At 41.3% G+C, this 14,316-nt stretch overlaps 3 protein-coding genes across 3 annotated transcripts; 2 read left to right on the top strand and 1 right to left on the bottom strand.

The window, feature by feature from the left end:
• Positions 1-2,085: 2,085 nt before the first annotated feature.
• Positions 2,086-4,720, top strand: Cbr-tyr-4 (the record flags this gene model as incomplete). The annotated part of the gene is made up of 7 exons (XM_045244119.1): positions 2,086-2,226; positions 2,321-2,584; positions 2,629-2,769; positions 2,801-3,345; positions 3,391-3,483; positions 3,528-3,868; positions 3,918-4,720. 7 exons carry the CDS (start codon positions 2,086-2,088, stop codon positions 4,718-4,720), a joined length of 2,328 nt encoding a protein of 775 aa, XP_045092559.1.
• A 261-nt stretch (positions 4,721-4,981) lies between these two features.
• Cbr-stam-1 lies at positions 4,982-6,951 on the bottom strand (the record flags this gene model as incomplete). Its single annotated transcript, XM_045244115.1, has 7 exons — positions 4,982-5,215; positions 5,264-5,693; positions 5,741-5,985; positions 6,032-6,229; positions 6,277-6,468; positions 6,517-6,627; positions 6,946-6,951. 7 exons carry the CDS (start codon positions 6,949-6,951, stop codon positions 4,982-4,984), a joined length of 1,416 nt encoding a protein of 471 aa, XP_045092560.1.
• A 1,155-nt stretch (positions 6,952-8,106) lies between these two features.
• On the top strand, positions 8,107-14,299 carry Cbr-hpo-27 (the record flags this gene model as incomplete). The annotated part of the gene is made up of 13 exons (XM_045244111.1): positions 8,107-8,140; positions 8,184-8,335; positions 8,425-8,737; positions 8,785-9,086; positions 9,130-10,081; positions 10,131-10,322; positions 10,370-11,186; positions 11,238-11,340; positions 11,464-11,691; positions 11,812-11,928; positions 11,990-12,675; positions 12,720-13,992; positions 14,042-14,299. The coding sequence occupies 13 exons, from the start codon at positions 8,107-8,109 to the stop codon at positions 14,297-14,299; spliced, it is 5,427 nt and encodes a 1,808-aa protein (XP_045092561.1).
• Positions 14,300-14,316: the final 17 nt, after the last annotated feature.

The following is a 14,316-nucleotide window of genomic DNA, read 5'->3' as shown; positions in this document are numbered from 1 at the left end:
CTAAGCCAAAGATTACACAAAATGGAAGAAGAAAACTCTTGAAAACCGAGCGAAAGGTGTGGAGAATGGACAACGAATCGAACAACAACAAGGAAGAAATGTGTTCCGCGCCGTTGATTCTGATTTCTTTCTTGAAGATTTTGGCAGGAAAAAAAATTAAAAAAATCACATGGTGTGATAGAAAAATAGGGGAAGAAGAAGGCCAAAATTGGTCAGTGATTGACAATGATTCAAGGAAATGGGTTTTCCAGTGCAAACAAAAATTGTGTGTTGTGTTTGTCGGAATTCCAATTTTGGAAATCCAGATATTACTGTAGAGAATGCTTCAGTCATAAATTTAAAATATTGAACACTGCAACGAGAAAAGTCTGGAACGAATTGCACTACTCAACTATTGGGTTGTAATTTCTTGTCAGAAGTTGAAAGGGGGTTCTGGTTTTGGACGGACATTGGACAAGTTCTGGACGGAACTTGCCCAAAAACGGCTGCATGGCGGGCCATTGGTCAGATTTTGGTCGGAAGTTGAATGTTGAAATATCACTAGGTCGGAATCTTGTCAGCGTTTGTCGAAGTTTGGTCGATTGTAGTAGCGATCTTATCCAAAATCTGACAAACCTCCATCCAGAAGTTGCCGGCGATGCCAGAGTATGTAAACCGGATCTAGTGGATTCAAAGTTTATCAGAAGTTTGAAGTTTCCTTGAAACCAAATGTTCATTACTCGATGCCAGTACCATTTACAGTATCACATGGTTCTGACATATTTTATAAAAAATAAATTTCGGGAGTGTACTCGTTTTTCTATCAAGTTTGATGGTCCGTCGACAGGTCTCCAACGGACCCACTTGGGTAGCAATTAACTGTTTTTCGCCTGTTCACATCTTTCAGCGGTCCGGTCTATTTTTGTGTCTCATTTGAAAGAAAATGTTTAAACAGTCTAGTAGAATCAAATTATTTTCGTTGCTTTCCATTCTTCACTTCTGGTCAAATTATCACAAGATCATTGAAACAACGAATTTTCTCATTGTTTCTCAAAATATAATTTTATGACCTATGTACAGTTTTTTTTGAAAGGACATATATCAGGTGAAAAAATGTGAAAAACCAAATATAGACAACATTTTGGACTCCAAACGTAACGTCAAACTCACTGAGGACAACAACAATGATACTTGGCTACGGAAATCGGTTGATTTGCTTTTTTTTTTGAATTTTTTACAAAAATGGATGACGCATCGGAAATAATCTGAAAATTTCGCAGACTTTCAGATGCAATATCTCTACGGAACACTAAAAAAATCATCGACTTCCTCGGCCAATTCTTTGTCAACCATTCTCTAATGACATCATGAAGTTGGCCATTATCAAGAAGATCAGCGAATTTCACAGAAAAATAATGGAGAGAAGGAGGAAGGAAGAAGAAGAGAGAACAAAACTGTTACAAAAAATGACCGAGACAGAAAAAAAACGGAGAAGGCGTCCCGTCTTCTTCATTATCTTACTTTTCATCGAATCGAACTAGTTTTGATTCTCTTCACAATCTTTACCAATTTGATTTTTCCTGAAATTTAATTTTTAAAAGGATTGAATTGGAGGATTTCTTGTCATATTCATTTTTGAAAAGCAATATTTGTTCCTAGTTATAAAACTTCAAAAATCCTGAAGCTGCTTCAATTATTCCGAGTGAGCTTTTCAAAACTTCAAAATGAGTATAATCATGACCTACCTTCTTGATAATGAGTTTTGGAATCCTCGTGGACAAGTTGTGGAGGGAAATTTGAAATTCTTGGAGTCGGGTCATGTTTATACTCTTTTTGAAGCTCTCGAAAGCCAATTAATATGATTTCTTAATTAAAAAGCCAGAACAAGCTTTCAATTTATTTTGTTAGTGAAGGATCTTTTTAACTTGAAATTTAAAATTTTTACTTTCAACAGAATATAAATTTCTTCTATAATGGTAACGATTATACCCATTCAACATCTTCCACTTCCTTCAAACAAATCTCATATCCTTGTTCAGAACTAACAACAACATAGTATTCTATGAACATTCATCTTTTGATTTTCAGGTCAGCCGGCCTCAAACAATGCGGTCTCTTATCCCGCTAACCCTTCTGATCTTCCTCCTTTCATCCCTTCTGGCACAAGAAGATCCGTGTGCGAGTGCTCCAACAGCAACTGCCAAAATTCTATGTAGACAAATTCACAAATGGGACGATGGCGCTCGGGTATGTTGTTGTGAAAGAGACGTTTTTTATGTGATAACGACGGTCAAGGACATTTCGGTCAGAAAATAATTGGAGGTCAAAAATCTGATTGCAGGAGGCATCGAAAAAGAAGAAGATTGCCCTACCACCTGGACTCGCAAAGGGAATGGCAGCAGAGTTTGCTCCAATTGCATCGAATATCTATCAGTGTATGGATCTGCCGTGTCTATGCTCTTATTTGAGAGGAACTGCCACTGGAAACGGAGGATGCACTCTTCCAAATGGGCAACCACTTCAGAAATCAGTGCGAAAGGAATACCGTATGCTCACGGACGATGAGAGAAATAGACTTCATGCAGCATTTAGAGCATTGAAAAATGTATGACAGCTATGATAGAGATATTGAGAATACCATAAATTCAGAATGGAGAATACGATAGAATCGGAAGAATTCACTCTCAAATGTCAGCTGCTGGTGGTGCTCATTCAGGTCCAGCTTTCCTTCCCTGGCATCGTGAATTTGTGAAACGGGTGGAGTTCGCTCTCCGACAAGTCGATCCATCTGTTAGTCTGCCGTATTGGGATTCCACTCTAGATTCTGGACTTCCAAGACCAGCAGACACTATCATGTTCAGGTAATTTTTCCAACAGTCACAATACAATGAAAATCCTTTACAGTGAATATCTAGTCGGAGGTACCGGACTTGTCAGCAATGGTCCCTTCACTAATTGGAGAACCTTGGCTGGAAGAGCTCAAATCCAGAGAGCTGTTGGTGCTCAAGGAGCTCCACTTTCTCAAGCAGATATAGATTTCGTTATGAGGCAAACTCAAATTGATCAAGTTCTTTCGTTCACTGCACCACAACAAGGATGCCCATACAGAACTGATTTCAACTGTTTAGAATACACCCATGGAAATGTTCACATCTTCGTCGGAGGAGACATGTTCGATACTGCTACGTCATCAAATGACCCATCTTTCTTCCTCCATCATTCGTTCATCGACTTTGTATGGGAAATGTGGAGATTAGCAAGACAATCAAGAGCTGATAGAGAAATTGCTTTCCCTCCAGATAACCAATTGTGTGCTTCACCACAACACTTTGGTGCATCACCAATGCAACCTTTCAGTCCAATGAGGTTTTTCTTTTTTTGAATCTGAAATAAGAATTAAAACTCTTTTAGAAACATCGATGGTCTATCCAATAAATTCACTGACAACCTCTACAGTTATGCACCACGACCAACATGCCAAGCAGGAGGAGATTGTGGATCAAAGTATGATAATTAAAAGATTTGTCTCAACTTATAACTACTTTCAGATTCCTTTTCTGTGACACTTCAACAGGCGTTGCTCGTTGTGTCTCTCGTATTCGTCATGGATCCCAATGTGGCCAGTTCCGTGTGAATCCTTGCTTCTCTGGAGTTTGTCAGAATGGAGTCTGTGTTCTTTCCGCCACAGCTCCTCGTCCAACTCCAGCTCCAGTGACTCCTCCTCCAGCTAATCCAAATCCAGTGCAATCGCAAGAGTCTTGCTTCAACGAGAACCAGTGTTGCGCATCGTGGGCAGCTTCTGGAGAATGTTCGAGAAACACCGCTTATATGAATGAATGGTGCAAGGCTAGTTGCGGTGTGTGTAAACCAAAGTATAGACTGGCTGATGGTAAGCTAAATCATTCCATACGTTCTATCTCTATTCTGAAGTTCTCCAGATTGCACTGACCGTCACACTCAATGTGCCAGCTGGTCGCGTTCTGGGGAATGCACAAAGAATGCACTCTGGATGACTGAAAACTGTAGAAAGAGTTGTAATAAATGTGGAAGATCTCGTGCTCAAGAATGCGGTGGTGGCGGAAATACAGTAACCACAACTACACCATCTCCGGCTCAACAATGCGATAATTCGGATGGATGTTACAATGAAAACGTCTGTTGTGCAGTATGGGGATTAATGGGAGAGTGCAGAAAGAATACTGGATATATGGCTTGTAATTGTAGAGTGTCCTGTGGACATTGCTTCCCAGAGGATTATAACTACGGATGTACGTTTTTTATTTCATTTAAAACATATACTTTTCGAATTTCAGCATGCGTCGATTACCATCGATCCTGTGCTGGATGGGCTCGCGTTGGAGAATGTCAGAAGAACCCTTGGATGGCTGAAAACTGTCGTTCGAGCTGTAACAGTTGCTACACTCAATCCGAGCTCCGTAGAATGTGTGGAACCACTGCGGGTTCCGTCGCTCCAGTCGCTCAAGTCCGCCAAAATAATCCATCTCGTCAGCCGCCACGTGGCGGTTGGGGAAGAAACGATGACTTCGGAGGAGGCGGATGGGGTGGAAATGGAGGTGGATGGGGAGGAGGTGATCCATGGGGAGGATCCAGATGGGGAAGTGGTGGAGGAGGATGGGGCGGAGGAGGCGGTGGATGGGGTGGAGGTGGATGGGGTAAACGATCCATTCGTGCAGCGAACGCTTCGATTGCAATGCCAGCTTTTGATCCAGATCTTTTGTGATTCATAACTTCTCGTGTACACTTTTTTGTGCCATCATTTTTTTTTGATTCATGAGCTTAATAATAAATAATCATCTCTTTTATCTCACTTTGTTATGGCAGAAATGAAAGAAGGGGAAGCACAAGACTATACAGAAACGGGGAACCGAGTGAATGAAACTGTTGGATAAATAAGTATGCGAATAGAAGTAGTGATCACAGTTGCGAAAAGTGATGAGAAGGGCAGAGAAGGTACGTACAAGGCAATGACACAATTTTCTATTTAATATTGTTGGCTCTGAGGTGCTGGAGCCCATTGTTGTTGCTGTTGTGGCTGCTGAGGATGTTGAGGATGTGGAACTTGCTGAGCCGGTGCCACATTTTGAGGATATCCATACTGATGTTGTTGTTGCTGCTGCTGTTGTGGTTGCTGTTGTTGTTGTACAGCTGGATTGTAGTGCTGTGGATACTGATGTTGCTGTGGAGGTTGTCCTGCTGGTGGGTAGTAGGGTGCTTGCTGAATTTTTCATTTTTTAATTTGAAACTCGTCCTCTAATGAACTCACCGGTTGCTGATAGTTATACTGTTGCATCTGCTGTTGATACATCTGTTGATTCGGCTGGAACCCGCTTTTCTGAACAGCGTCATCGTAAAGAGCAAGAACATCGCGAATTGCAATGTCAATTTGAGCCAATGAATTACTCTGTCGATCTATGCTTGCCAGATGAGCATCGATAAGACTTCCTTGAGCATATGAAGCAGCTTCAAGTTGAGCTAAATCTGCAGGATCTGGACGCTCTCCAGTGGGATCACATTCGTGAAGAACTTGAAGACAACGAACAAGCACAGCCTCGTTGATTGAGGCAACCACTTCTGGAGTTTTTTGAGAAGCCTCGGCATCTTTTGATTTCGTATCATCAAGTTGGTTCGTCACGAAACTGGATGGGAACAACCCTTGTTGAGTGCCAATACGCCCCGTCCACCAATGAGGATTACTGAAAAGTAAAAGCTGAAGAATTCTTCGAAACTGTTCTTTGCTTACCTTTCGTCTGTAATAGTGATAATATCTCCAGCAACAAACGAAAGTTCGTTGCCTTCAGCGGCTTCAAAATCATACAGAGCTCTGACTTTCCTTTCTGAGTTTGGAGTGGATTGAGTTGGTGGGCTCGTAGACTTCGTCAATGGATACATCGATGAAGAAGTTGATTTTTTAACTTGTTTTTCAGCGTCAGCCAGTGAAGCAGCGATGGCTTTCGCAATATCTTCTTCTTCTTGTGCGGATCCAACCTTTAATCTCTAAGAAATATACTTTAAATTTTTAGATCTAACTTACATAGTTCGGGTCGTTTGCATATTTCGCATCAATCGCTTTCTTCTTGCTTTTTGGATCATCCACAGTGAATGAATATCCGTCCGCAACAAGATTTTTGTACAAAGAAACGATCAATGAAAGTGATGGTTCATTTTTACATTCGGCATCAACCCATTTTTGAAGAGTCAACCGCATTTTTTCAGCAACTTGACGCTGACTCTGTAGAAACATTGGAAATATACATCGACGAGCAATGAAACACTCACCGAAGTGCAAAGTGCTTTGAGTTCATTGATGAACTGAGCAGACGAAACTTCTTTTCTGAATCGTTCTTGACAATTTGCCCAACATGAGTCGAGAACAGAAACGGCAAGAAGAACTACATGTGGGTCACGGTTGTTTAGTCGCTTACGAAGAGCCTTCAATCCAGTTTTTTGACCCTCATAATCTTTATTGATCTGAAATTTGGTTTTAAATATGGTATTTAACAAAACTTTTACTGTTACCATATCACAGAACCCAAGAATTCCTTCCCAGTTTTCTGTGGTAAGTGTCGGTGCTGTAACTTTTGTGAGCAAATCTTCGTAGGCTGACATCGGGAAAGTTCTATTCAACTTCTGAAAAAAAAAATGTTACGAAAGGAAGCGGAATCAATAAAAGGATAGCTGGTTGGTCTACACCCAACACAGTCGACCCGTGAACAGAAAACATAAGTGTAGAGGGCAGAAGAGACGCCAGACATGTTAGAACTGACGCATATGTTCTTTTCGTGCACACAAGTTCAGTTTTCAACTTGGTTTCTCTTGAAAAAGGAAATTTTCAGATATATCTATGTGAGTCACAATTTACAAAAAAAAACGCAAAAGAATATTTGTTTGACAGAATGGAATATCGATCAACCGGCGAATATAGACAACACTAATGAGAAAACGAACCTTCATTGTTACAGCGAACTTTCAGTCACGAGGTTGAAGATCGATCGAATAAGCGAGCAATCGCAACAGCAGTTAACTGAAAAAAACTTTAGTTTGAAAGAACAAATTGCGAAAACGCATGTGCCACGAAGCTTGGCACCACACAGCGGAACCATGGAAATCAATATGCACAACAAAAAAGAAGCAGTTTGTTTTTTCCAGAACAAAGACAATTTTCGCAACCTGTATTTCATAACAAAGTACTTCAACGCGAACGTTAGAATGAACAAGACTATGACCATTGCTGGCAATTTAAAATTGGAAATCAAAAACGCAGTTCATGAGCTGTTTTTGAAAGCCAGAAAAAAAGAAGACCTTTTCTGTTGTGCCGAACTCTTGAAGCCATGTCCCTTTAAACTCATTTCAAGACCCACAAAGCTTTTTCATTGCAGCCCTTTAATGGTGTACTGTATCTTTTCACAATTTATTATTTTCTGTGCATAAATCACAGTTTTCCAAGGGATTTTCCTTCTTTTCCGTTTCATGATGTACCAGTTTATTTGCACAATTGTTTGCTTTTTTCCCTTTCAGTTGATTTCTATTCTTTCACGATACGAATGCTATTCCTCATTTACCTTTCAAATTCTCTTCATCTAATTTGTAAAAAAAGGCCCGACAGAACAGCGCAGCTAATATTGTTGCTGTTTGTGTGTTTTTTGTGTGTCCCGCGAGCCATAAAAATAAATAAAGGCACGACACAATCGATTCTTTTTTCCAATAGAAAGAACCGATACCACCTGCCGTTATCTTTTTCGTTGAAAGTTAATCATTTTGCACCGCCTGCATATGCTTCTTAACCCAACATTATCAATTCCAATTAATCTATTTAGAAATAAAAGTCATTCGACTTAGTCATGCTATCTGCGCAAAACTGGTCTAGGTCTGTTTCTCCTTCCCTCTGCGTAATACACATCATGCTATACTCTACGAATATATACATTGTTACTCAATTTACCTCCTCCTCCTGTGTTTCGTTTTTCTATCCATCGCCGTCAATATTTTTTCTCTCTCTCTCTCTCTCTCTCTCTCTCTTTACAATCACTTAGGTTACTGACCCTTATTTCTCGTTTTGCAGGAATTCCCTATGTGAATTGCGACAGTAGCCATAGCACAAACTACACAATGGCAGCAACTACTCAGGTTTCCAGCTTGCTGGGTTTGTTTTAAAAAATAATCTTTATTTGAAAAGTTTTCTTCAGACCTGGTGATAAGTTTGCTGGACACGGCAATCACCTATCAAAGCCAAGAAAGTGTCAAAAACGAAGTGGCTGAATCGTTGAAAACCATCGGAGCTCATCAGCCGAATGTATTGCTTACAGCATGTCATCAGTACTTATTACAGAATCCGAAAGTAAGCACACGAATTTGTTACTATATTAGACAGAAACCTAGTAATTCATGATTTTTTTAAACAAAAAATACAGTTTCACAATTTTTCAGCTTGGAACATTCAAAAGGGCATTTGTCCTTCAATCAATTTCCATATGCGTAGATAACACAGAAGTGCTACCAAAGTTGGATGAGCAACTCGTTATGCTAATTATAAATTTAGCAACCCAAGAGATGAATATGACCAAGGATACGGACGTAGAATGGGCTGAGTCGGCGATGGAAGTTCTGGTCACACTGGCTAAAAATCAACGATTTGTATGCCATGTTATTGATGCAATTCTACAGAAGTTTCCACCTGGCCAGACGACAAGTCCTCATCGGTACATCGTTCTGACTATGGCAACCATTGCAAATCATAATCGTGAGTTTTCATAAGAGTAAAGTCTAGTCAACCCAACTTTTTTCCAGCATTTGGATTGGTTCCATTCCTCACCGATATTTTGTCACGAACAGTTCCTCTTCTTCAACATGTAAAAACTGATCCTTTGAGATGTGCCTGGGCTCGCGCGATTTGCTCGTTCTGTGAAGCCGTACGAGAATGCGAAACGGAAAGGCCGAAGGAAGCTTCCGAAGAATTCAATGGAGAACATTCACGACCAAACTCCGCATTCGGACATTGTCAAGAAGTCTCCAATCGAGCCACATATTCAGATCAAACAGAAGCTGTTTATGATGTTGTTTTTGGTTGGATTTATAGCAAAGATCCGAAGGTATGAAGTTGAGATTTGAAAACTATTTATTGGTTTTTTTCAGACTCGCGGCGAAGCAGCAGAATGCGTCGGAGAGCTCTGCTTGATGATCAAACAAACTAGACTAGTTGAAGACGTCAAGAAGATTGTAACAAATATGCTCCCTCTCTATCGAAAATCCTATAACGAATCTCACATGATCACCCAAGGAATATGCCGGTTTCTTGAAGCCGCTTGCGTAGACGAAGTATGTCCTCTGGAGCCGTATTTGGAGGATATTCTGAACGCATTATTTCCGAATGCATGTCTTGACCCGGACGATACTACAGTAACCCTTGGAACACAGGCAATCAAAAATCATTCAGAAGCGTTCCGTTGTTTTGATGTAGCTGCCACGAGGTTTGCAGACAGGATTGTGTATTACCTTTTGCACAAAATGCAAAATGTTGCTGATTCTCAAAAACTAGGAGCTATAAACGTTTTGAGACATCTTTTGAATGCTACTGGACAACACATGGAAGACAAAAGGTCGTTACTGACAATGGGATTGAAGAAACTTTTGGCTGCGGAAAACACTACAAGTATTCGAGTAAGTTTCTTTGCATTTATTACTATCATACTGATCACCATCAAGTCTCAGGTCAAAAGAGCTATAGTCCAACTTTGTGTTGCGCTTGCTGATCATTCTTACGTTGATGCAGAAGGAGGTGATTATGTTATCGCTTTCCTCGTCAGGAATCTTGTTGGCCCAACTGAACAGGAAGCTGCTGCCAAGAAAATTGAAATCGATGTGGCTGGATTGAACCAACTAAGAACTCAATGTGCTCAAGCTCTATATACAATCGCTAACACATGTGTTTGTGCTACGAAGCTTTTATGGCCATACCTCCTAGAGTTCTTATGTTGTGAACGGTACACACCAGTTGTAGGAGATCTTTGCAAGTGTCTGCGAACATTGGTTAACCGGGAAGCCGAAGCTGGACGCAAGATGGATTACACTACAGGATTCGATAATCGTTAGTTTTTATATCATTCGATTATTTTGGAAAATGTTTCAATTTTCAGCTAAAGTTGCTGGACGTCATGCAGTCCTTGCTCGTTTGTTCACTTCTTTTTGTAATGCCCCACTTAATGGACTGCTGACGAGAAGAGCAAGAGAAGTTGGTGGTTTGATAGAGGCAATTGCTCCATGGTTTCATTCTTCAATGGAAGGCCCTGCATCTAGATGGAGCGCTAAACTTGAACCACTCCTGGATGGTGAGCGTGAGGAATGATGTTCAATTCAAAGGAAAAATATATTTCAGAGCTATCCATAACGGCAGTATCATCTGGAGACTCCGCTCCTGCAGAGCTTCGAGGCAGAAAGATCGCAAGATGGCATGAAGCTTGTCTTGACTGGTTATCTGTGTTTGTTTCTTCGGTCCCTGAAGGTGATTGGAGACAAGATTTGGCAGCAGCCATGGGAAAACAATTGGATATGTACAAGGACCTGAGTGATGAGAAATCGTTCCTCTTCAGATGCATAGGTGTGACTCTTTCCAAAATTACTGCCAAGCAATTTGTCATTGATCATATGATGATGATGTTCAAAAACGCTTCGCATTCAATTTTGTCAGAAAGACAGGGATGTGCTCGGGCCGTTGGTTCTATTTCTTCATCTCATATGGATTTGGTACTAGTTGAGCTTGAGAACGTGAGCAAGTGGGAGCATGCACGGAAGAGCAGTGGAATTTTCGGATTTATCAAAGACACCATGCCAATTCGACAGTATCCTGACATTGAGATGATCAACCTGCGTGCAACTCTAATGCTTTGCTATGGACATGTTGTGATGGCGTGCAGCCTGGATACTGTAACCCAACGACTTCAGAATACGATTATGGTGTTTCTCCGAAACTACTTTGCCAACTCGAAGCAAGAGACAGTGGTTAGAGAAGCGATGCTCGAGACAATGCGGTTGATTGCAACAGCAGTACATCCATCAAGAATCGGAGGAGAATGGAAATTCGACGCTAGAAATGAGTTGTTGGCGTACGCGAAGGATTATTTGAATGGGGAAACTCCAGAATGGCTGACCAGTTCGTTGCGACTCCTGACATGCAAAGCTACAGCCGCTTTAGTGTAAGTTCAGCCTATTTCGCAATATTTAGATAATAACTGTTCATTTGTTAGTCAATTGGAACCACCACTTTCTGCCACTGATATTGAAGATATCGGTAACGTGCTCAGCAGGCAGATTCTTCCAATGCAACGAGAAAAGAGTGGTTTGAAAACAGTGAGTTCATTGTACCGTTCGTTTCCCTATCCTGTTCCCTCACATCCCTCTTTGTTCTACTCTCCACTTCTTCTCACCTTGCCCATTTAACAATTTCCCGGACTCGGTTTGTCTTTTTTCCAGCTCGCTTTCGATATTTTTGACTACGCGTCGTCATCGGTTCTCTCAACATTCAGTGGTGGACACAATAACAATATTCATACCGGACCGCCATTAACTACGAATTCGGTTGCAGAAGGTCCGAACGGAACAACTATTCATCACAAACATCGAGGAGTAAACGGAAAGGTCCTGAAGAGATCCTGGCTAATAGAGTGTTATTATAACATCCGACTAAAAGTCTCAGTTTCCGTCAACAATTATTTTTATGAGTATTTTGCTACTGACATGGCTTTTGTTAAGAATCTTTCTGTGTGGGATTAGGGTCATGGGAATCAAATAGACCTGAATTGAACCGATAATTAGTTTCAGATGGAAGATGATGAGTCAGCTACTATCATGGATGCAACGATGCATCAGTATGGCTTGGCGTTGGAACAGATTGTTAGAATGGCTCCCACGACGCAAACCGTTATGATCCTTCTGAAAGTAAGATTTCTTTTTTTAATTGTTCATTTACACGATTTAAATCCTATACTTATGATTTCAGATATTGCTTCCATACTATGGGAAACAAGCAGATCACGAGCGAATTCGAGCGGTAGACATGACAGTTCTGGTTCTTCGTGTCTACTATGAATGTGCTGAAGACATATCCCTGGGTCATGCATCGGACTTCGAGCCACTCAGCTCTCTACTAGGACGGTTGGCACCTCGTCTGGTGGACCTTCTCGCTCATGTTCGTCTTCAAGCATTATCAGCTATCCATTGGGCACTCCGACTCGCATACATGCACAAAGGACATGGACGTGATGCAGATCAAAGTTTGTTCTCCTACTCGAACTTTGTGGAGAAGTATCTCACAAGTGGCGATGTGAAGTTGGATGGACAGAAAGAAAAATTGGCGATTGAGGCGATTGCTCAAATTATAGAGTACCGACTTCCCCAATCTCAAATGCAAATTTATCTATCAGCGATATTCGAAATGCTTACTGATCGACAAAGCCACGTCAGTTCAGCTGCTGCTCAGTTGCTGACTTATGCTGTTATGGCTAGAGGATCGACACTGAGTTCAGAAGCAGAGATCCTTGTTACCAAGATGGTGGAAAAACTCGCCGATATTCATCATTGTGTTCAAACAAATACCGATGTTCTTGCTGCACTTGTTGCATTTGCAGTTCATCAGCAACAAGCTGTATGTGATGTATTATTCAAACAACCACTTCCATATTCTATGTAAGACGGTTCAGTTTTTTATCATGTTAATGAAATTTTTTCAGAAATATTACTGACGCATGGGAATGTTTGTCTCGAGATAAGCTCCTCTTCGCAGGGATTCTTGATCATCTAACAGAATTACTCGGAGCCAGTCTGGATCAACCGTTCGAAATTATGGATTCTGGCGGCGGTGTATCTGCTAAAGTTGTCAATGTGGAGCCGTGTACTTACGTTGCAGTTTTAGCTGAAGTCGTCAAAAATGGAGAGCCCGAATCAGCTCTAATGGAGCGCGTTCCAATCATTCTGACCCTTCTGATCCATTTCATTTGCTCTGTATCAGATACCCAGTTCCCTGTTATGCAAAAAGAAAGCAAAGATGGCGTCAAGTCTCCATTGATTATTACTCCGGATCTGCGCAGAAGTGCCGAGAAGCCTGCTGGGATGGCAGTGGCAGCAATCAAAAATTTGCTGAATCGTACCCGATCAAACATGGTAATCGAGGACATGAATCAAGCAAGAGCTTGGAGTGACTGTTTGGACAAGGAAGCCTTCATTCATGCGATTGGGGTTCTCATAAGATCTCTTATTGACCAGCGCCCTGCTTGGGTCCCGTCACTTGCAAAAACCATGGAAGAGTTTGCAAACAGTGAGAGTGAACCAAGAAGACTTGCTGCTGTAATAATTGCATCTTCTTTAATACGGAAAAGCACCAATGAATCCGGAGAGTTCAATGAACAACTTCTCGTCAAGTGCATACGTCGTCTTGAAGATTCACTAACTGATCCAAGTCTTCGAATTCGAAAACTCTGCGTGAAAGGTCTGGGGGAGCTTTCTGAGTGCTCATCATCTGACGTTATATCCCGGTTCGTTCACATGGCTGTTGAAGCTGCGATGTCAGGTTTGGACGATCATGGCGACAGGAAGGATACTGTAGCTATCGAATCAATACTCGCTCTAAACAAATTGGTTCAACTGACGAACAACGATCAGTTGAAGTCTATACTCCCTATTGTTCTACTCAAGGTTCGACCATGCTTCGAAAAAGATTCCTACGAACTTCGAGCAGCGTCCTTCAGTCTTTTTGGAGAGCTTGGAGCAAGAGTTGGAGAGAATAGTGAGGAGTTCCGAGGACATCTTCATACCAATATCGTGTCACTTCTTCTTCATCTCAACGACGATTACGAGGAAGTTCGTCAGAAATGTGCTGTTTCTATATATCGCCTCCACGAACTTCTTACGTCGCCGAATGCTTCAATTTGTATAGAACGGGAGATGAAAGACGGAAAACAGCCGTACAATTACAACTCATTCATCAAAGACTTTGCCGCTATTCTGGTAGGAAGAATCTTATCAATCCGATTTATACTGAACTATTCCATTTCAGGCAAACTCCTTCCCTGATCGAGTCAATCAATACGCTTTGGCAACATCCAACTATTTCAAAAGTTCCAGTGCTCGCATCCGATGCAATGCTGCACATCTCACCGGTTGTCTTTTGGATGGTCTCACTGCTCAATTGAGAGCCACAATTAGTCGAGAACTAGTCTTCACTGGGCTAGTTGCTCTTCTCAAGGATTCGGAAGATGTTAATGTTCGCATTGCTGCAACCAGAGCTATTGCAAACTTGCACGATTTTCACTAAATTCTGAAACAATTTTT

Source organism: Caenorhabditis briggsae (assembly GCF_000004555.2).
Source record: "Caenorhabditis briggsae complete genome, chrI, whole genome shotgun sequence".
Classification (NCBI taxonomy): domain Eukaryota; kingdom Metazoa; phylum Nematoda; class Chromadorea; order Rhabditida; family Rhabditidae; genus Caenorhabditis; species Caenorhabditis briggsae.
The sequence above is the reverse complement of the archived record's forward strand: the minus strand, read 5'-3'. Positions and strand labels throughout refer to the sequence as shown.